At 51.2% G+C, this 21,467-nt stretch overlaps 1 protein-coding gene across 1 annotated transcript in view; it reads left to right on the forward strand.

Moving 5' to 3' along the window:
- Window positions 1-20,999, forward strand: part of CUX1 (cut like homeobox 1) — a 273,252-nt gene extending 252,253 nt beyond the window's left edge. Inside the window, exons 15-23 of the mRNA XM_058817804.1 lie at window positions 8,024-8,160; window positions 9,153-9,219; window positions 10,597-10,709; window positions 11,340-11,456; window positions 13,637-13,720; window positions 14,376-14,432; window positions 16,403-16,483; window positions 19,157-19,221; window positions 19,640-20,999. Of these exons, the coding sequence (XP_058673787.1) occupies window positions 8,024-8,160; window positions 9,153-9,219; window positions 10,597-10,709; window positions 11,340-11,456; window positions 13,637-13,720; window positions 14,376-14,432; window positions 16,403-16,483; window positions 19,157-19,221; window positions 19,640-19,700 (782 nt within the window). The 3' untranslated portion in view covers window positions 19,701-20,999. The remainder of the gene's footprint in view (window positions 1-8,023; window positions 8,161-9,152; window positions 9,220-10,596; window positions 10,710-11,339; window positions 11,457-13,636; window positions 13,721-14,375; window positions 14,433-16,402; window positions 16,484-19,156; window positions 19,222-19,639) is intronic.
- Window positions 21,000-21,467: the final 468 nt, after the last annotated feature.

The following is a 21,467-nucleotide window of genomic DNA, read 5'->3' on the forward strand; positions in this document are numbered from 1 at the left end:
GTATCAGCATGAAACTCCTAAAATGCCACAGGTGGTCATAGGCAAAGGGTGTGTTAAACTTGAGACAGCACTGCCCTGGAGAAGGCTCACAGCAGCTCACAATTTCGCATCTTGGGATAAAGCCAGGTGGTTCTCTCAAGCCTAAATCTCAAAAAGTTAATTCTGGGAAGTTAGGAAGGAAGGAAGGAAACCACAAGGAATCATCAGAGAGGTCAGGAGCAAATATTTATGGCCTTCCATGGAGATAGTTGGATCTCCCACCATAACTTTATTGGGGCTGCCTGTCAAAAGAATGTCAAAATTCTCTTTTTTGGAAAAAATTTATGTTGTGTGTTCCCATAGACCTTTATTGGTTTGAACTGGGACATCGGTGGGAGTTCCTGCTGGGGCTGGGTGGGTGAGGTTTGCATAGGAAACGTTGGAGGGATTTGCTGGATTGATGGGAAAAGTCCTTGTTTGTGGCATCCTTGGTGCAGGAGGGAGTTCACACCTCAGTGCCAAGGTTCTGCTCCACCACAGCGAGAGCCAGGTTGGGTTTCAGTGGGAAAAGGGATATTTTTCACATGTTCCCACCAGGTAAGGAGCTGTGGGTGCTTCTGAGCCCCACTTCTTTCCATCTGGAAATGCTGTCATTTCCTGCTCAGCATTTCTGTTTTAATGGAAGTGGTGGAGGAATTGTGTACCTGCCAACAGAGGGCTTCAGAAAACATGATTTGATTACAGCACAGCATTTTATTTTCTTTTTGCTCCAAGCTATGGGAAACTGATAAGAAAATTCAAACTGTTTTCTTGAACTCTTCCAAGTTACCCATGTAATTATCTTAGTACCCTTGGAAATAATCCCTTCTTGTATGAAATCTCTCTCCTTACAGGGTGAATTTATTAAGCAGTGCTGGGTTTCTTTGCTGGGAGCTGTTTATTTTGGAGTGGCTGGGCCAGGAGGAAGGGGAAGGAGAAATCCTTCAAACGTTCCCTTCCCAGCAGGCCCTCAAAATGTGGAAAGGAAAGGGAGAAGAGCAGGGGAGGGAGAAGAAATCTCACCTGGCAGAGAAACCCAGAGAGGTGGGAGGGTGTGACGGTGTTCACAGGGGTCTGAGGATGAGGGAGGAGATGAGGATCTGACTCCATGTTTCAGAAGGTTGATTTATTATTTTATGATATATATTACATTAAAACTATACTAAAAGAATAGAAGAAAGGATTTCATCAGAAGGCTGGCTAAGAATAGAAAAAGAAGGAATTGTAACAAAGACTTGTGGCTTGGACAGAGTCCGAGCCAGCTCCTTGTGATTGGCCATTAATTAGAAACAATCAACATGGGCCAATCACAGATGCACCTGTTGCATTCCACAGCAGCAGATAATCAATGTTTACATTTTGTTCCTGAGGCCTCTCAGCTTCTCAGGAGGAAAAATCCTAAGGAAAGGATTTTCCATAAAATGTGTCTGTGACAGGAGGGAGCCCCCAGCGAGTCATGGAATGGTTTGGGTTGGGAGGGACCTTTAAAGGACACCTCCCACTGTCCCAGGCTGCTCCAAACCCCATCCAGCCTGGCCTTGGACACTCCAGGGGCAGCCACAGCTGCTCTGGGCATCTGTGCCAGGGCCTGCCCACCCTCATCATTAAAAACCCAACTTCCTTAGAACTCACCTGAATCACCCTCTTTTAGTTGAAAATCATCCCCCCTCGTCCTGCCATGCTGCACTTTGGTGGCTCCTTCTCCCTTCCCCAAGAGCATTTTCCAAGCTGGCACTGAGGAGAGGGCAGCAGGAGCTCAGAATGATGCTGATGTTGGGATGAGCTTGACAGTGGGGCTTCTCCTTGTTGCTTCCTTTGCCACTTGGGCAGATAAGTCTCAAATGTTGTTCTCAGGGTGTTGGACATGGTCTGCTCTGTCCTTGTCCCAGTTTTCTCTTGCGTCTTTGGCAGCACATGGAAGTAAAACTGAGCAGGGCCGTTCTTGCTGCCCTCACTGGTGCCAGGGCCATTCCTTCCTGTCTGGAGCTGCTCATCTTCTGAAGGTCCTTCCTTCATCCCTGAAGGACCTCACTGATGGTCCTGATGTCTTCTCTTACGACTCTATCTGCAGAGGAACCTCATCTCTGCACTCCTGCAGCTTTTCCAAGCCTGGTACCTGTGCCTGGAGACAGGGAGATCAGGCCAGAACTTACAGATGGCTTTTAGAGTTGCCATCATTCCTCTCATTCCATCCTCTCCTTGCTTTTTCTGCAGAGGGTCTGATCAGGGAATGCCTTCCTGGCAGGTACAGATGGACCAGGACAGCCCAGAAGCAGCTTTGCAGCCTGAGATGATTCCCAGGTTAATAATCCAGGAATTCTGGCTACTCAGGAACTCTTGGAGCTGCCTGACCTTTCCTCCCTCCCTGGAGATTTCGACAAAAGTTGCTTTAAAAAGTCCCAAAATCCCAATTCCTTTGTGTTTCTGTTGCATTGGTGAGATCTCTGGAGCACTTGGTCTTTATTTACTCTGGGGACATTTTTGGAGCAGTACATTCCCTTCAATGACACTGGTTTTTCATTGCCTCGTGGGAGGTGAGATGCTCAGCTGGGCTTTTGCACTACAACCTTAATTTCTGAGCAGGTTTGCACCTCAGAGCCCACAGACAGAGGTCTGGTGACTTGTAGAAAGAAATCTTCCATCATTCCTTGCTCCCTGTCCTGTTCCTCAGCCTGCTGACAGCTCCCAGCAGTGGTGGCCCCAAGGAAAAAGCTTTGCATGAAGCTGAGGTGGGTTGAGTGACTCCCACACACCCTGGCCAGGCAGAAATGTTGTCCCTCAAATGTTGTCCCTCAAATGTTGTCCCTCACCATGAAAAGGTCAAGACAGAGCTGGAGCCATCAAGCTGTGCAATGGTGAAAGGCCTCTGACAACCTCCCTGTTGCAGGAAGGGTTTTGGCTCAGATCTTTCTGCCTTGGCATCTTCTCAGACCAAACAAAGAAGGCAGAGAAAATCACTTTGTGCATGCAGGGCTGAATCTGCAGCCTTTGGATCGAGTGCTGCTCATCCCTGCAGCTACAAAGAGCAGGGTCAAGGTCGAGTCATCTCCCTTGATTCAAAGCAGGACTTTGGGCAATAACAGCCTTTTCCAGACTTCCTTCAAAGCCAAATGCCAAGTGTTTCAAGAGCCTGAAATTGGGCCTGAGTTTATGTGTAAACCTTGGGAGCTCTGGCATCAGGCAGAGCCGGAGACTTTGTTGGCTTGGAAAGGCTCCTGCAGAGCAGTGCCAAGAAGTCTTGGCACGTTTTGTTCATGGAGAAGAGCAATGATTTCAACTCAGATGTAACTGTCCAGCACGGGGAAAGGTGAAAGAGCTGGGAAAAGCAAAGGGTCCGTGGCAGACCCAGTTTCCTGCTCCTTCCTTTGGCTCCTGCTCCTCACCCTGGCACTCTCAGACACCCCTGTTTGTGTTGAGTGAGTCTCCAGCTTTGAGCCTCGGTGCCAAGGCACTCCAAGGTTTGCTTATCTCACCATCATCTTCCTTCCAGTCAATAAAATAGACTTCAAACCTTTGAAGTAGTGGCGTTCAGTGCACTTCAGTTGACTTTTCAAAGAGAGCGTGCCACATCACTTCTCAGCTTGTTTTCTTTTCTTTTTTTTTACAATTATGTAAATTCAGGGAGGCCAGACAGTAAATGGAGGGAGATTAAACAGTTCCACGAGGCAAATCAGGGTGTGAACTTGCAGAGCATCAGCTAATTTGCCGTAGCTGCCCATGTGTGTGCTCCCAGCCCTATCCCTTCAGCTACAGCACTCACCTCTCATTTCCTCGGGGCTCTGAGGATCCACATGAGCAGTTACCCTGGTCCCATGGACGTGCAGCAAGTTCCATCCTATCTCACCCCAAGGTGATTTATTCATCTGTCTGTATCCTCAGTAATCAAGCCACCATCTTATGGAAAGATTGCCTCTCATTTATTTATGTCTGGCCTTATAACTTCAAACTAAGTTGCTAGTATGTCTTAATTCTCTCCATCTGTGAAAACAGATGCTGTTTATTTTGGATGATTTGCCAGGGGAGCCCAGTTGCTGGGGCCTGTTCCAGGAGTCAGAGTTGCTGTTGCTGTGTGGCAGCTCTGGCTCGGGGCACTCCTGATGAGCTCCTGCATCTGCCAGGCTCTGCCCCACCAGCCTGGGCACTCCAGGAATGTTCTCTTAATAATCACTTCAAGGGTTTAACCTGCAGCTTTGGAATGGCAAGGGACTGACTGGGCTGTTCACAAGTGTAAGACTCGTGTCAGTGTTTTATTCTCATTTTGGGTTTTGTTTCTTCACTGTGTGTCCCACCACATGGCCTGTCCATACAGGTCCTTGATGTTGTTTCCTGAAATATTCATCCCCCCTTGGGCACACAGAATTCCCAGAAAAGGCATTTCTATAGAGCATTTTCTTTGAGCAGAGGCTCTTTCTGAGGATTCATTCAGAGTCTGGCAGGGTATCATAGAATTATTAAATGGTTTGGGTTGGAAGGGAACCTTTACCATCACCAGGCCCAACCCCTTGCCATGGGCAGGGACAAATCCCACTGGGCCAGGTTGCTCAGAGCCCCTTCCAGCCCTCAGCACTTTCAGGGGTGGGAACAGTCCAGTCCCAGCTTCTGATTTTCTGTGCATCACAAAGGGAACCAGCCCTGTCTGTGCCAGGGTGGCACCAGAGCCTCTGCCAGTGTGGGGCTGCCCCATCCCTGCCCTTCTGCTCCGTTCTTCACAAGGCCATGGCAATGCCAGGCCTGGCTTTTAAACCCCACAGCTGGCAGAGTTTGAGGCTAAAGCTACTTGCTTTAAAACCCATTTTCCCCAGGACTTCACCTTCTTTGTCCCATTCCCTTCTGCAGTCGCTCTTCTCTTCCCTTTGAGGTATTTGCACATCAGAGGGGTCAGAGCAGGGCTCAGCAGCTCGGGGAGCACAAAGGCAGGTTCCTTTTGCTGGATCCAGTGCCTGAGCTGCCCTGCTCCTGCTGCTGCAGGTGAAGAGTCGCTGGCACAGAAGTGCTGAGCCCGCGGGTGGCCACGGCCCCTGTGAAAAGGGGAAAGTTATGATTAAAAATAAAACCCCAAAATCCAGCTGTGAGGAGTGACACTGACAGGGAGATGAGAGGGAAGCTCTGTTTGGTTGCTTTCAGTGTCAGACACTGCTCCAGCCTTTTCTGTTTCCATGGATGGTTTCAGGGCCAAGGCAGGAGGAAAGGAAAGGAAAGGAAAGGAAAGGAAAGGAAAGGAAAGGAAAGGAAAGGAAAGGAAAGGAAAGGAAAGGAAAGGAAAGGAAAGGAAAGGAAAGGAAAGGAAAGGAAAGGAAAGGAAAGGAAAGGAAAGGAAAGGAAAGGAAAGGAAAGGAAAGGAAAGGAAAGGAAAGGAAAGGAAAGGAAAGGAAAGGAAAGGAAAGGAAAAGGATCCCTTTAAAACCGAGAGCTTTGGTGACCCCTTTTTCTCTTAAATTGAAAAAGCTCAGTCCCTGTAACTCAGAAGCCAGAAGGATCATTTAAGAGAGAGGTGCAGGAGCTGGGTCTCCTCCTGCAGGCTCCAAGCTCAGCTCTGCAGGGGATTTTGGGCAGGGTGGGAGGCCAGGGAACAATTCCTGCCCCAGGTAAGCTCCTGGTGGGATGAACCTTGGGCAGGATGCTCAGCAGTGCCTCGTGCAGAATTGAGCCCCCAGCCCATGTTTGGCCAGCAATAATTCCCAATTACATTTTAATGCCATTTTAAAAGACAGCCAATTGAATAATTAACTGTAGGGAAGAGGTTTTCTCCTTTCCAAATCTTGTTGATGCAAATATTTTGCATCAGGCCACCCATGTTTTGGAGCAGGCAGGGATTCCCCATTCCTGGAGAAACACTGACCTCCAGTGGGATGTGCCTTTAGCACAACTTCTGCTCCATCCTGAGTCTTTGATTGGGGGCTCTAAAATGTAAATATGCACAGGGGGAAAAAATAAATCCATGTGTTGTGTTCAAAGCAATGCCACCTCTCTTTCCCTGCAGTGAGGCTTGGTGCTTCTGAATAACATGGGGAGAGGAATGGCTTTAAACTGAAGGAAATTTATCCAATCTAAGTTTAGATTGGAAAGGAATTATTCCCTGTGAGGGTGGGGAGACCCAAAGCAGCTGTGGCTGCCCCTGGATCCCTGGAAGTGCCCAAGGCCAGGTTGGACAGGGATTGGAGCAGCCTGGGACAGTGGAAGGTGTCCCTGCCATGGCAGGGGGTGAAATGAAAGGGGCTCTGAAATTCCATTACACCAACACAGTAATTGTCTTTCTTATTGTTTAGCTTAAAAAGACCTTTAAGATCACCCTTACTCCATCACTGCCATGTCCCCAGGTGCCACAGCTACCAAAAAGGGGGAATTTGCACCAGCCAAGCCCCTGATTCCTGGGAAAGCAGTGTCCCTGTGGGCATCACTGAGCCTCCATCACTGCTGCTCTTATCCCAGCCCTGTGGCCAGGGCATCCCTCCCTGTGCAAGGAGCTCCCTCCACAGCTGGTTTCTGGCTGTGTGGAGCATTTCCCAGCCTGGCAGGACTGGGAGGGCAGGAACTGAGCTGTGCACCCCTTGTCTGAAGGCTCACAGAGGGCAGGAGCCCTGAGGACATGAGGACAGCCTGCCCTTGCAGCAACCCCTGCACTTCTTGCTCCCTGGCTGTTGATAAATGAGGAAATCTTTTTGCCTTCCAGCTGTCTGGAAATTAGGGGTATAATTACAACAGAATTATCAGGGAGGGACTGGAACAGATGGGACCCAAGCTCTGACCCACCTGGAGATCCAGGCACAGAGGGATGGATCCTTCATCCCCACAGTGGAGGTGCTGGCAGTGCAAAACTCCAGCTCTGAACCTGGAGCTGAGCAGGTTTGCCAGCCAGGGAGAGCCCTGAGCAGAACCACAACAGACACTGCTGGCAGCCAGGGGAAAGGTGAACCAGGTCGAGTTCTGCTGCAGGACAGTTTTGGGATGGATTTGCCAATGGAACACAGGGCCTGCCCTGCGGGGCTGCAGCTTCACTGCTCCACATCTGGGCTCATCTGGGGTTATGTGAGGGGAACAAGAGGTTTTTGTTTTGTTCCTGGAGCATTCCAGCAGTGCCTGTTGTGGTTTAGGGTGTGGGTTTTACTCTGGGGGGCAGCTGGGAACAGAGAGGGATCCTTTGTACGGGCTTGGCAGAGCGGGAACGCCGGGGGCTGCAGAGCCCAGCCCGTGCCTGGGGCAGGACTGATCCCCCCGAGCCCCTCCTGGGGGGTCCCCACCCTGCCCCAGGCCCCTGCTCCACCACCTGCCCTGTGAGAGCCTCTGCCAGCCCCAGGGCAGCCTCTTCCATCCCCTCTTCCATCCCCTTTCCTGGGCACACCAGGCCTGGGCTCAGCTCCCTGAACCCTCTCCAGTGCCCCCACTCTGCCTCCCAGGGCACCAAAAACACCTGGGTGATGCCTCTGAACAGCTGTGCCAGCGCTGGCAGCTGCCTCTGGCACTGGGAGGTGGCACTGGGACTGTGCCCAGCCCGGGCATCCCCAGATTAAATTAACAACATCACACTACTCCAGACACGTATTAAAAATGCTACTGAATGCCTTCATTTCATGGCAAATGTGCATTTGCTCATTTTGAAGCATCTGACAGGTTGTTCCACAGGATGGAAAGGTTCATGGTTTAACATTTTTTATTTTTCCCCTTCTCTTTAATAACTAGTCCAACTGCTATGTAAGCAAGCACTGCGTGCTCACAGCAGTAAAAGCCACCACAAGATAGTTAAAAACCTACCCTGTGTCTCATCCTGCTACCCATAACACCACCCTAAGCCTTAAAAAACAAGTCCTTTAAAAGCATAACACCCCTAAAAACATGAAATCAAACGATAAAGCTCTTGAGTGAGCAGGGACTGCTGCTGTGGTCCCAGCCATGAGCACAGAGCAGGGTGCTGCCCTGAGCTGCTCTGAGCTCCTCAGGTGGGGATTCTCAGCCCCTTGGTGTCCCCTGGCTCGGCTGGGGTTGGTGACAGCCCTGCTCTGTTTTGCAGTGCGCTGTGCCGAGCTGCAGATCCAGCTGACCGAGGCTGTGGCCGGCCTGGCTGCCCAGAAGGAGCTCGTGGCCAAGCTGGAGCACGACCTGAGCACCATCCAGGCCCTGTCTGCTGTGCCACGCCCCGAGGCTGAGGTACCACGGCCCTGGGTACAGGGCTCTGCGCATCCCCAGGGGCAGGGGACAGTGCCCACCTCCTCTTGGTCTCACTTTTTGTGGGGGGTGGTGGTTATTATTATTATTATTATTATTATTATTATTATTATTATTATTATTATTATTATTATTATTATTATTAATCTTTTGTCATTGTTAATAATTAATAATAATCAGTATAATAATTATTTATGCTTAATTACTAATTTTACTATTATTAATTATTATTCATTCCCTTCCTTTTCTTACTGACAATTCACCCAGCAGAGATGGATGCATCTCCCCTCCGCCCCATGGGGGCATGGGAGAGTGTTCACCTCCTCTTGTTTTCAGTTTCTGGGGGATTTTTGGTGGTTGTTATTATTAGTAGCAGTAGTAGTAGTAGCAGTAGTAGTAGTAGTAGTAGTATATATTTATTATCATTATTTATTCTTAATTACTACATTGTTATTCCTTATTATTGATATTTATTATTATAATTATTTATATCCTCTTCATTACTACTTCTTTATTACTATTATTATTATTATTATAGTATAATTTCATTATTAGTTATTTTTAAATTAGTATTATTCATCAATTATTAATATTGTTATCATTACCAATTTCTGGTTATTATCATTACCAATTATTTTTATCTTTATTAATGATTCTAAATGTTGTTGTTGTTGTTGTTATGTTTATGTTTATTTGTTTATTTGTTTATTCCTTTTCTTTCTGACAATTCACCCAGCAGAGATGGGTGCCATGGGGAGGTGCTGGCATGGGAGGGGGTGGCACCAGGGGCACCCAGGGACCCTCCAGCCCTTCCTGGGCAAGGCTGGGGTTTGAGGTGGAGCCCCAGCCCCTCATCCCTGCAGAGAGCCTGCCCAGCAGGGGCGAGGCTGCAGCAGGGCCCAGGAGGGGCTGCTCTGCCCAGGCCCCTTTGGCAGGGTGGGAAATGTTGAATTTCTGCTGTTTGTGCTGCCCAGGGTGCCCCAACCCCGGGGCTGGAGCGGATCCCCGAGCCCATCAAGGAGGCCACGGCGCAGTTCTACGGTGAGGGGGCAGCCAGGCTGGGCTGGGACGTGTGGGGGGATGGAATGTGAGGAAATAAAGATGGTGTAGAAAGTGATCTTACCCCTAAAGAGTTGCAGCTGGGCCAATGATCAAAGATTAGGAGCAGGCCTGACTTGAACAGGCCACAGCTGTGACCAGTGAGACGAAGATGCTCTAAAAGAGTGGAGTGGGTGGCTGGGAAGGGAACTGGGGTCAGTGGCTGCTTTGTGAAGAAGGAAGAGTCAGTGCTCTGAGGAGCTGCCCATGAGAAACACCAAGAAGGTATGAGACCCTTACAATAAGGAGACAACAATGTGGAACCTTTGTAATAAATATAATGACAACAGGGGCACCCTACCATGGGCAGGGGTGTCACCTCTCCAGGGATGGCAGCTCCTGAGCCATCCCTGCTCATGGTGGCTCCCACTGGGGCATTCTCCATGCCGGGCAGGGTTTGCCCATCTGTTGTGTCCTCCTGGGGTGCAGCAGGCACTGCCAGGCCTGGTGAGCCCAGGCTGAGCCCAACACCCTCAGCTCTGTGCTCTGCTCTTCCCAAGCCAAACCCCTCCAGAGCCAGAGTGAAACATTTCCTGTACATCAGCCTGCACTGAGGTCTGCAGGAGAAAATGAATCAAAAAAAAAATAACAACTCCTTGCTCCTCTGGGGGAAAAAAAATTCCTTTCCTTTTTTTTCCCTATTTTTTCCTTGGTTTTTTTTGTTTGGTTTGGTTTGGTTTGTTTTGAAAGGTTTTGAAAACACAAGATAAACATTATCACAGCAACAGCCCCACCAAGCTAAACAACCTGCAGCCACCCATCCTGCTCTGTGAATAACTGCGCAGTGCAGCTGGTTGAGTCATGGCCTTGGGGACACATTTCTGCTTGGCTGTCAGTGCCACTGCCAGGAAGGAAGAGCAGGCAGGGAATGGCCACAGCCCCACAGAGTCCCGTCAAGGGGGGCAGCCCATGTGGAACACCCCAAAAATGGGGTCCAGGGCATAGAAATGGGGTCCTGGGCATAGCAAGCTACTGGTGGATGAGGGGTCAGGGTAGGGGAGAGAGGATTGTGGCTCTGGGGTTTTATTTTAATGCTGCAGCTGCAGCAGCGGCCAGAGGAGAGAGTCTGGCAGAGATGGGGAGGGAAAGACAGCCATGGGTTGCACCAAACAATGCAATTGGTTTTCCTGTCCCCTTTGAGGATGAGTCCCCAAAAATAAATTTAAAAAATTAAATATAGATAAATAACAGTCCATGCTGTAATATCTGGGGTTGATTTGGGTGTTCCCAGGGTCTCACAGCAGAAGGACCTTGAGCACACCCCTGGGGTGGGTGGTGGGCATCTGCCAGGTCATGTCTCAGACCAAACCTCGTCCACAGGTCACCCTGCACCCCCTGGCACCCCATTCCCTGAGGGCCAGGTGGACTCGCTGCTCTCCATCATCTCCAGCCAGAGGGAACGCTTCAGGGCCAAGAACCAGGAGCTGGAGGGGGTGAGGAGCCTGCTGGGGGGCTGCAGGGGCCCAGCCTGGGCTGGAGGCTCTGATGGCCTGCAGGGAGCTCTGTGCCAGGCAAAAGGAAAACACATCCTGATGTGGGCAGCAGCAAACCCTGCCCCAGCCTGTCCGTGCTGCTGCAGCTCCAGGGCAGCTCCAAACCCAAACCCATTTATCCCTCTGTCCCTGTGTCCCTCTGTCCCTGTGCAAAGCCTGCCCCAGCCCTTCCCTGCTGCTGCTGCAGCTCCAAACCCAAACCCATTTATCCCTCTGTCCCTGTGCTCCTGGCACAGCGTTTGGAGGTGCCATGGAGAAAGCACACATAGAATACATTCTGGGGTAACACATTGAAGTGGAGCACAAAATAACCTTTTCCAAGCTGTTTGGTTGTGCCTGCACCTCCTGTGGGAGCCACAGCCCATCCCAAAGCCCCCTCAGCCACCTTGGCTACCCCAGCCCTTCTTGGGCAGGACTGGGAGCCCCTTCTGCCACGCTGGGACAGTTTTAATTAGGGAGCAGTTTGAGTTCAAAGCCAGAGGGGTTTGATTCCTGGGGTGAAGGGGACTGAGCCCTGTCAGGATGTCCCAGATCCCCCTGTCAGGGTCCCATTGTCCCCTCACCCTGCAGGAGAACAGGATGCTGCAGCACACGGTGCACGCCCTGCAGAGCGAGCTGGACACCCTCAGGGCTGACAACATCAAGCTCTATGAGAAGATCAAGTTCCTGCAGAGCTACCCTGGCCGGGTGAGTGTCCACCTGTCTGTCTGTCTGTCTGTCTGTCTCTCTTCAGGCTGGGCTCACACAGCAGGCAGCCCCCAGACACAGAAATTGCACATTTCCAATGTGCAGCTTGCATGGGAGTTGGGGATAATTGGGGTGGGAAAGGTTCTCCCTGCCAGGAGGGCAGTGTAGAACTGTGCTGAGGAATCTTATGACATCTTCAAAGCCAGAAACCCAAATTTCCTCCCTAAGTGAGCTGCTACACCCCCCTCTGATGCTCACTGCTGGCAGGTGGGGATAATTCTGCCTGACCAAAAAATTGGGACCTCCTGCAATAAACCCCTGCAGCAGAGCCTGGAAAAATAATTCATCCTGTCCCACTTCTTGTACCCAGCAGAGAGAGCTGCTCCCTGAGCAGCCAGAAGACAAAAGAGAAGGAACCAGCCCAAAATCATCCCAGTAATGCCAGGAGAAGGCTGGGAAGGGGGACCATACTTTGCTGCAGCCTGCTCTGCTCGTGCTTTGTCCCTCAGGAGTTCCTCCCTGGGGGATTGCAGGAGGCTCAGGCTCATTTCCACTGCCAGCCCTTCCCTGTCAGAGCCAGGCTCTGCTGGCCTCGGGCTTTCCTTGGAAATGCCACTCACAGAGGGGACACCCATTCCCTGCCTTCCTTCCCCCCTTCCTGTGCTGCCTGCACTGATCTGTTTTGTTGAGGGATATTTTAATAGCATTTGGTGCTGGGAAACTCCTGCAGCTCGAGGGACCTTATTTGGTGCCTCTCTTTATGTGCCCGGGATGACGCCCGGTCGTCCCCTCTGACATTTTTTCCCCTTTCTCCTGTGGAATATCATCTCCATGTTTATCCTCTGCCACAAGGCAACCCCTGAATGCCATGGCCATGAGCTAAAGAGCAAAGCCCTCCATGGCAGCGTGGCAGGGGATTGCATAATTCACCCCCTAATGGGACATGTGACACGTTAAAAATACTCAGCAGAGATCACGGCACTGGCCAGGCTGGGGCAGCTCCTCGCCCCTAAATCGGGCTCTGGGCTCATCACACTGACCCCAGGGTTGGGTTGCAGCGTGTGAGGCCTTACTAAAGGTTTACACAGAGGTGTAACAACCAGCAATGGGAGCAGGCAGGGCTGTCTGCAGGAGGAACTGGTCCAGAAAGGCCTTGGGGAGTGCAGAGCAAGGGCTGCCGTGCTGGGTCAGGGAATCCGCACTGGAGCAAGGATCCTGCAGCATGGGCTCTTCCCAGGCTGGGTTTGGGCAGGAATGATGTGGAATTTGCAGCTCCTGCAGAGCTGGAGGAGCAAATTCCACAATGAGAGTGTAGGGGGATGCAGTAAGGGTAAATGAAGGTGGCATAGAATGTAATCTTATCCCCCAAAGAGTTGCAGCTGAACCAATTACTAAAGGTTAGGAACAAGCCTGATGTTAACAGGCCACACCTGTAGCCAGTAAGAACCGTGGTATAAAAGAGTGGATTGGTGGGACCTGGAGTCAGATGGCTGCTGCAAGGACCAGGAACAGGCAGTGCTTAGAGGAGCTGCCTACCAGAAACATTGAGGAGGTACAAAACTGGTGATATGGAATCCTTGCACCATAATGATAATAGAACTCTTGAGATATAAGCCAACACTGGAGGAAGGAGGAGCAGGGAGGCTGCAGGAGCATCCTTGGGCTCGCTGTAGGCAAGGCTGTGTAAGGGGAATTATACAGGAGAAGCATAAAATCCATCCTGTCAGGACCCACCCAAATATTTCCCTTCTTTCAAGGCATTTTCTTAATTTTCCTTGCCCTTTTCCCAGCCTTTAACAGCTCTGTGTTTGAACCATGATTTCCTCCTCCTAAACCTCTGTCTCCCTCCTGCCTGGCCCAGCAGCAGAGGCATTCAGGGTAGGGTTTGCAGCAGCCTAGGTGAGCACTGTGGGGAGGACGCAGGTGGCAATTATTTCATAGAAAGGGCCCAAAATACTGAGACAAACCAACCTCAAAGCATTCCATAATCCTATGAAGAAAGGACTTCATTCCACAGCTCCTGTTGTGCTTCTCCTTTCTGATGCTGTCAGCCCCATGGGTCAGCTCTGGGCTGTGCTGCTCCATCTTTTTGGGGGTGTTTTCTCCCAAATGGGGTGGCCCAGGGCTCTGTGCTTGTGCTGGGTGTCCCTGTGGCTCTGACCCTGCCTTTGCTCCCCCAGGGCAGCAGCAGGGATGACACGGAGCAGCGCTACTCCTCCCAGTACGAGGAACGCCTGGACCCCTTCTCCTCCTTCAGCAGGAAGGTATGAGAGGCTCCCAGCACCTCCCTCTGCACCAGCCCCTCTGTCATGGCCGCGTGAACTCCAGGGAGCTCTGATAGAATGAAACACACTCAGATGTCCTTTGCTTTCGAAAGCAAAAACAAATAAATCAAAGTTACTGTGCCCCAATGGTGGCTGGGGGTGTGACAGTGTTCACAGGGGTCTGAGGATGAGGGAAGAGCTGAGGATCTGACTCCATGTTTCAGATGGCTTGAGTTATTATTTTATGATATATATTATATTAAAACTATACCAAAAGAATAGAAGAAAGGATTTAATCAGAAGGCTGGCTAAGAATAGAAAAAGAAAGAATGATAACAAAGGTTTGTGGCTCGGACTCTCTGTCTGAGCCAGCTGGACTGTGATTGGCCATTAATTAGAAACAACCACATGAGACCAATCACAGATGCACCTGTTGCATTCCACAGCAGCAGATAATCATTGTTTACATTTTGTTCCTGAGGCCTCTCAGCTTCTCAGGAGGAAAAATCCTAAGGAAAGGATTTTTCATAAAAGATGACTGTGACATGGGGGTGAAGGGAAAATAGGACCATCCTGGGGCACACAGCTCCTTCCATGTTGTGCAAACCCCAAATTTGGCCTCTGAACTTCCAAATCCTGTATGGTTTCCTTGTAGGAACGCCAGAGGAAGTACCTGAGCCTCAGTCCCTGGGACAAAGCCACGCTGAGCATGGTGAGTGGCTGCTGTGCCAGCACTGAGGGAGCTGGGGGGATTTCAGCCCAGTGCCTGCAGGGGAATGGGGTCTGGGGCAGGGGAAGCATCCCTGCTGTCCTGGGCAGGGTGCAGAGCACACTGGCCATGCTGGAATTTGGGTTGGGAGCAATCCCTTCCCTCCCTTGCTGCCCAGGGCAGTGGTGGCATCACCATCCATGGGGCATTTCAAGGGCAGGGACACGTGGCACCTGGGGATGGGGTTCAGTGCTGGGCTTGGCAGTGCTGGTTGGAGTCAAGGATTTCTGAGGTATTTCCAATTTAGACAATTGTGATTGTATTCAATGATTCCCAGCACCTCTCCTCTGGTTTGTGACATGCTGTGAGGCTCAGGGCTGCACCCCCAGCCAGGGCAAAGCCTCCTGCATAGGGGACACCCCCAGAGACCCCCAGCACCCCACACATGTGGGGAGGAGAAGTGTGAGGAGCTGCAGAGGGTCCAGGGAAGATCTCTGCTCCACACATTGGCTGCTCATTGCATTCTCCTTAAAAACCCCTTCCCAAGCCCTGAGCCTTCCTGCTCTGGCTCTCCCTTCCAAAAAAGCATCAGGGGAAATCCTGGGGGAGCTGTGGTGTCTGCAGCAGCAGAGGGTCCTTGCCTGAGCCACAGAGGTGATTGCTGCCCCTGCAGGCTGCCATCTCTTAGGGTAGAACTTCCTGAGCTAAAAATGTGGAAATTATTGAGGAAATCTGACTTCTAGTGGAATTTGTGGCATTAGCAGCAGGCTCAGGATGGGGTTTTGGCTGAGTTAACCCCCAGCTCTCCAGCACAAGGGAGGTGAACGTGGGGCTGCACAGAACACAGAGATATCCTGTAATAAAGGCAGAGCTGCAATTTGCATAAAAACCAAGCAAATGCCAACATGAATATGGATTGTGTGGCGTGCCAGCACCACGGAGAATTAATGAAAGGCATTCACACACAAAAAAAAAAAAATTACTTAGGGGAGTTCTTCCTTGGGAATATTTAAGAACATAATCTTGTTTGTTCCAGCAGCCTCCACCGTGGCCGTGAATAGCAAAGATGATTCCAGCCCGGAATGGGTTTGGTGGGAGATCTGTGGGTTTTAATGCCAGCTCTGGAAAGCCTGCCTGGTGTTCAGGGAATGTGCTTATGTCCATAATGAGTCCCTGGGTTATAGCAGGAATAAAGAGAGGCTGTGAGGGAGGGCAGGACCCGTCCTGTGCCAGCCACTCCTCTGCTGCTCCTGATTTTGGTGCTTTTGGAGGGATGGGCGCGAAGGTTTTCCCACTGGGATTTGGTGTGGAGTGCCAAAAGGGCTGAGGCATCAGCAGGGTATGGCTGTGGCTCAGTGGCATCTCCAAAATGAGGGATGGAGGGAGATTGATCCTGACCCCACAGGTTTCCAGCCTCCTGGGATGGAGAACAAACCCTTGGGGACAGAGCTCACAGAGCCACAGCCAAGGGACAGCAGGGCCCAGCTCTGGGAGCACCAGCACAGCCTTGGCTCCAGTGCCCTGCTCAGGAGGCAGCGAGGGGATGCTGCAAATCACAAAGTTGTTTGAGCTCACGAATTAAAAATGTGCAAAGCTTAATTACTGCCAGGGCTTCTCTGAGGAGCAGGCACCAAGGCAGGGCTGGCACAGTAGCAGCAGGGAGAGCTGCTGGAGAGAGCTGGGCTGAAGGAGCTCAGAATCAACCCCCAGAAGTGTTTCCAGTGGGGGAAAGCCCACACTGAACCCACCTTGGTCTGGGCACATTTGGGCTGAGAGCTGAGGCATTTGTGCAGCCACTCTGCAGGAGCATCACTGCTCAGAGCTGGGCACAAACACCACCTCCCTGCATGTCTGTGCAGGGTCTGGCAGGAACAAGCTCCCAGTGCTGGCCAGGGTCTTTCCAGGGCTGTTTGGGGGAGCTGGTTCCCAGTGAGCCACATTAAACTGGGATTTTCCATTCTGCTCTCCCACAGGGACGGCTCATCCTGTCCAACAAGACCGCTCGGACCGTGGCCTTCTTCTACACCCTGCTCCTGCACTGCCTCGTGTTCCTGGTGAGGAAATGGCCCACAGGGGTGGACACTGAGATAAAACAGCCTGTGCTCCCCTCCAGGGGGAGTTTGGGCTGGTTTGAGATGCTGTGCCAAGCCAGAGCACTGCAGCTGCAGTGTTGTTGGCTCTGCAGGCCCAGAGGGGGACAAGGACATGCCAAGGGATGTCCCCTCGGCTTCACAGAGTGTCTTGGTTTGGAAAGACAGGAGTCTGCTATAGAAGGCAGGAACCTCCCCTGAAATGGAGAATGTAAACCCTCTCCACCCCTCTGAATTGCTATAAATTTTAAATTAAGGGGCTCTCAGGCAAAAATATGGGAGCAGGAAATAGCAGTTCTTTAATAGGGAAAGGAAAAAAAATAAAAGGATAAAATAAACAATGCAGTACACTAGAACAACACTGACAGAGTCAGAACTCAACCTGACACCCTGTGGGTCAGGGTGTTGGTGGCAGTGCCATTGGAATTGTGGCTGCAGCCCTCCTGCAGTGTCAGGGGTGGTTCTGCTGGAGCAGGGATCCTGTAGAGAAGGATGGATTCTTCCTCTGAAGATCCAGTGGAAGGAGAGGCAGCTGCTGTTCCTCTGGGGAATCCATTGGAGAAGCCGTGCTGGTGTTCCAGAACCTCCAGATTATATCCATGTAGGAATGCTTGGCTCCTCCCCCTGGGCTCACATCTCCCAATGGGATGTTGTGGTTCTTATCAGCCATGCAGTGACATTCAATGGCTGTTATCAGCAGATGTCCCCTCCCAGGGAGGAGTGATTGTGGTCACTCAAAGAGAGAGATAAGGCAAACTGCCCACCTGACAAAGATAATCTGCCATACAGATGGTAATAGAAAACATCTTGCATTGCAATCTTCAGCAACAGGGTGGAAATCCCACCCTGGGTGGGCACAGGCTTGCCCAAGGGCAGGAGCTGGGAGCTGTCTGTGTGCTCCTGTTGTTCCTGGGGTCAGCCGTGGGGTCATGGTGGTGCCATGCCAGGAGTTTAATGTGTAACACAACAGAGGCCAAGCAAGCCTCTGCTCAGTGGGGAGCAAAATTTGTGTTAATTATGACGAATCTAATACCATAGGAGATTTTAGGAATAAAATGCACACCCCTGAGCCCACACTACCTGGTTCTAGACCATGTGGATCCTATTCCTGGGTGCATCCTTCACCTCCTGCCCAGTGGAGTTCATTTGCTGCCTCTCCAGGGATGAGCTCTGGCTCTCCCCGTGTTCCTGACATGCCCCGTGGCTCCATTTTTCTCTGGTTTTCAAGTTTTCCCATTAGGATTGAAAGCGGAGAGGTTTGGGAGGAGTGGAGGCTTTAGTCAGCCCAAATCTCCTGGGAGTTTGTCATAGTGCAAACCTCTCCTGTATCCTTGCACAGTTTCTGGGAGTTTATTTGTCATTTCAGGGAGGAAAAAAAAGCCAAACAAATCATCAATAATTAAACGAGGAAGTGAGATGAAAGCCAAATCAGAACAATATTTCTGTCCTGCTCTCAAAGTTATTTTGGTAAGGAAAGGAGTAAAGGAAATAAAAAGTTAAACACCATTAAACTTTAAAGCTCTAACCCAAAAAAAAAAAAAAAAAAAAAGGAAAATTCATAAATATTACATGGCTGGAATGATCTTACATCATCTAGACACAAAAGAGCCTGAAATCCAGCACTGCCTGGCTGGGGATGAGCTGTGTGTGCCACAGGGACTGGAGGAAGCCCCTGCTCCTCCATCCCCACAGTGGGAGTGACATCCTTGCCACTGATCCTGGGAGACTTCAATTAACTCAATTAACCCTGCTTTGGGTTTGCTGGTGGTTAGAGGGATTCCCTGGTGATAACAGCTTACAAATCCCCAAGGATACCAATCAGTTGGGGATGGGAGAGCTTATCCCTCCTCCCAAGCCTCAGCTCTGCCTCCTCAGACCTCGGCTCTGCAATGGGAACACAGAGGCACCAAGGTAAAAAGGAGCCCAGCCAAGCACTGACCTTCCTTAAGCTGTTCCAAAAATACATCTCCATCCATGTGCAGCCCTGAGCCTTTTCCCAAACCACCCCAGCCACAGCAGCACTGTCCCAGTAAAAATAACCCACAGGGAAAGGTCATCCTGACCATCCTGAGGGCAGCCCCTGCAGCACACTGGGGTTCCCCACGCTGGTGACCACAGAGTCACAGTGTGGGTGGGAAGGACATTAAAAATCCTCCAGTGCCATGGGCAGGGACCTTCCACTGTCCCAGGCTGCTCCAAATATTGTCCAACCTGGCCTTGGGCACTGCCAGGGATCCAGGGGCAGCCACAGCTGCTCTGGGCACCCTGTGCCAGGGCCTGCCCACCCTCACAGGGAGGAATTCCTCCCTGATATCCCATCTAAACCTGGGAAGAATTCCTCCCTGACATCCCATCTAAACCTGTGAGGAATTCCTCCCTGATATCCCATCTAAACCTGGGAGGAATTCCTCCCTGACATCCCATCTAAACCTGGGAGGAATTCCTCCCTGATATCCCATCCAAACCTGCTCTCTCTCTGTCTGAAGCCATTCCTTTGTCCTGTCACTGCACACCCATGTCACAGGTGCCTCTCAGGATGGGCTGGCAGGGCTGGGCTGGCACAGGCTGCCGTGAGGAGGGGCTGGGATGGGATCAACCCATCCTAGAGCAGAGCTGATCCCATTCCTTCCCTTGCAGGTGCTCTACAAAACTGCCTGGAGTGAGAGCGTGGGCCGGGACTGCTCTGCCTTCTGTGCTAAGAAGTGAGTGAGGACAGGGCTTGGCTGGTGGGGGGCTTGGTGGTCTGCAGCAGATTTTTTGGGTACCCCAGTGCTGGAAACAAGGCCAGGGAATTGGGCTTTAAACCCAGTGAGGGAAGGGGAGAGAAAAAGCTCACAGAACAGGGCAACCGCTTGTGTTCAGTTGGGTGCTCTCCAAAGCCTCTCCTGCCCACGAGGAATCCTGATAAAGGTTTATAATAAAGGTTTATAAACATGATCCTGGAGACCTGAGGGGTGCCATGACTCCAGTTCCCTGCTGGCCATGGCTGGAGCAGAGCACAGTGCTTATCCTCAAGGAATGACCCCTTGGAATCGGTGCTGGGCTGCCCGAGCACCCTGGGGTGCTGCCATAGCACCCTGGGGCTGGCTGCAGGTTAACGTGGCTCTGCCCTCTCCCCAGGTATGCTGACCACCTGCACGAGTTCCACAGGAACGGGGACGTGGCTGGCATGTGGCAGTGACAGCTGGACACGGCGCCGGAGCTGTCCCCACTGCTGTGCTGTGCTTTGCTCTCTGCTTTGTAGGATGAAGGCAGTGATCCCCCCACTCCCACCCATGAAATTAAAAACCTCAGCCATAAGAGAGAATCATTTTCCAGCCCTGAGAGCTGCAGCAGTTCCCGTGCTTTCCTCAGAGAGCTCAGTCCTTAGCAGAACACGTGGAAAATGCAAGAGCAGAGGTTCCCCTCCTGCCAGACCCACATCTCTCTCCCTCCTGTCTGAAGCCCAGTGCAGCACTGGGTGGGCTAAATCCAGCCAGAAATGGGGAGGAGAGGCAGCCTCCTGAGCTTGCATTGTCAGGTGTTGTTGTGCTGTTTGAGAATTCCTGCTTTTCTCCAGCCCTGGGCATCTGCTGCCCATCCTGCTGGGCACTCACAGATGCCCTTCTTGACCTGGAGCCCTCAGTTTGGGAATAATTAGGAATATCTAGGACTCAAAGGGCATGAAGGGAGGTGCTGCTGGTCAGGCCTGACCTCACAGGGATGCTCCAGACTCTCCTTGCTGAGAGGTTTCTGCCTCTTAGGAAACCACAAGTCAAATCAAGCAATTGCTGGTGATGGGGTTTGCTGGGTGATGAGCACTGGGCTGCTAATTTGGGTTGATTTGGGGAGACAGAGGTGATAGGAGAAGCTCCAATTAAAAAGAGCAGGTCCCAGCAATCTCTCCTTCCTGCTGCGACCACATGGTGAGGGAAGGTATTGGCTTGTTAACGTGGCCCTCAATTAAAATTCCCCTCTGTAGACAGGAGAGCAGCATTGCTCCCAATTAATATTTCATTGCAGGTTCCCATCCATCCCCGTTCCAGTAGCTGGGAGCCAGGGCCTCTAACAGAGCACGCAGCAGGGAAAGGCCTCACATCTGCCACAGGCAGCCAGGGTTTATTTATAGGAGCTGTGGCCAATGGCAAAATGTAAAATACTCCTAAATTGAAGGGAGGGCTAAACCCTGAGGGACCAACCTGCACCTGTCCTGCTCAGCACAGGGAAAACTGAGCCCAAGTGGAAGGGAAGCAGTGAGGGGGTGATGCTGCCATGGCTGGGGCTCTCTGCACAAACCAATCCACTTCACTGGGGGAGATGAGCTTTAGCTGCCTGAAATCAGTAGATGGGAAACATGATCTCGGGAAGGGTGGGCTGCTTTTTGAGGCTTTGTTGGGAAGGTTAAAATTTGCTTTTTTTAGCAGCTGTATGTGGTGTCTTGGAATTGCAAAACTTCTGCAGCTATTCACACTTGTACTCCTCATAAATGACTTAAAATAGATGTCGAGTTCTGTTGGACAAGTGATAAAATAAACTTAGCCTTGCATTGACTGGGCTGGCTTTTGTGCTCTGTTTCCTTTTTTTTTTTTTTTTTTTTTTTTTTGGACTTTTGATATTAAACAACTGAGAAATGTCCTGCTCCAGTCCAAGGGCAGAGTGTGCAGCTAATTTTAGAAACCCATTACAGCAGCTAAAGGCAGTGATGTCTCGCAGCGCCGCGGAGGGCAGGACCAGGACCTCTGTCCCCATGTGCTGCACCACGTCCCAGCTGCCACCAACACCAGCATCCCTGGGGCCTGAGGAAGCCCCTGGGGATGGAGGCACCACGGGAATTGGGCCCAGGCAGCTCCAAACCCTGAGATATTCTGGATGTCCCCACGTGGCTGCTGGCACAGCCGCCCCAGCTGGACGGTGTCAGCTTGCCTGGCTAATTTTGGTGAGCTGCTCATGATCCCCCTCTTCCTCAGCC

The sequence above is a fragment of the Ammospiza caudacuta genome, chromosome 20 (assembly GCF_027887145.1).
Source record: "Ammospiza caudacuta isolate bAmmCau1 chromosome 20, bAmmCau1.pri, whole genome shotgun sequence".
NCBI lineage: Eukaryota > Metazoa > Chordata > Aves > Passeriformes > Passerellidae > Ammospiza > Ammospiza caudacuta.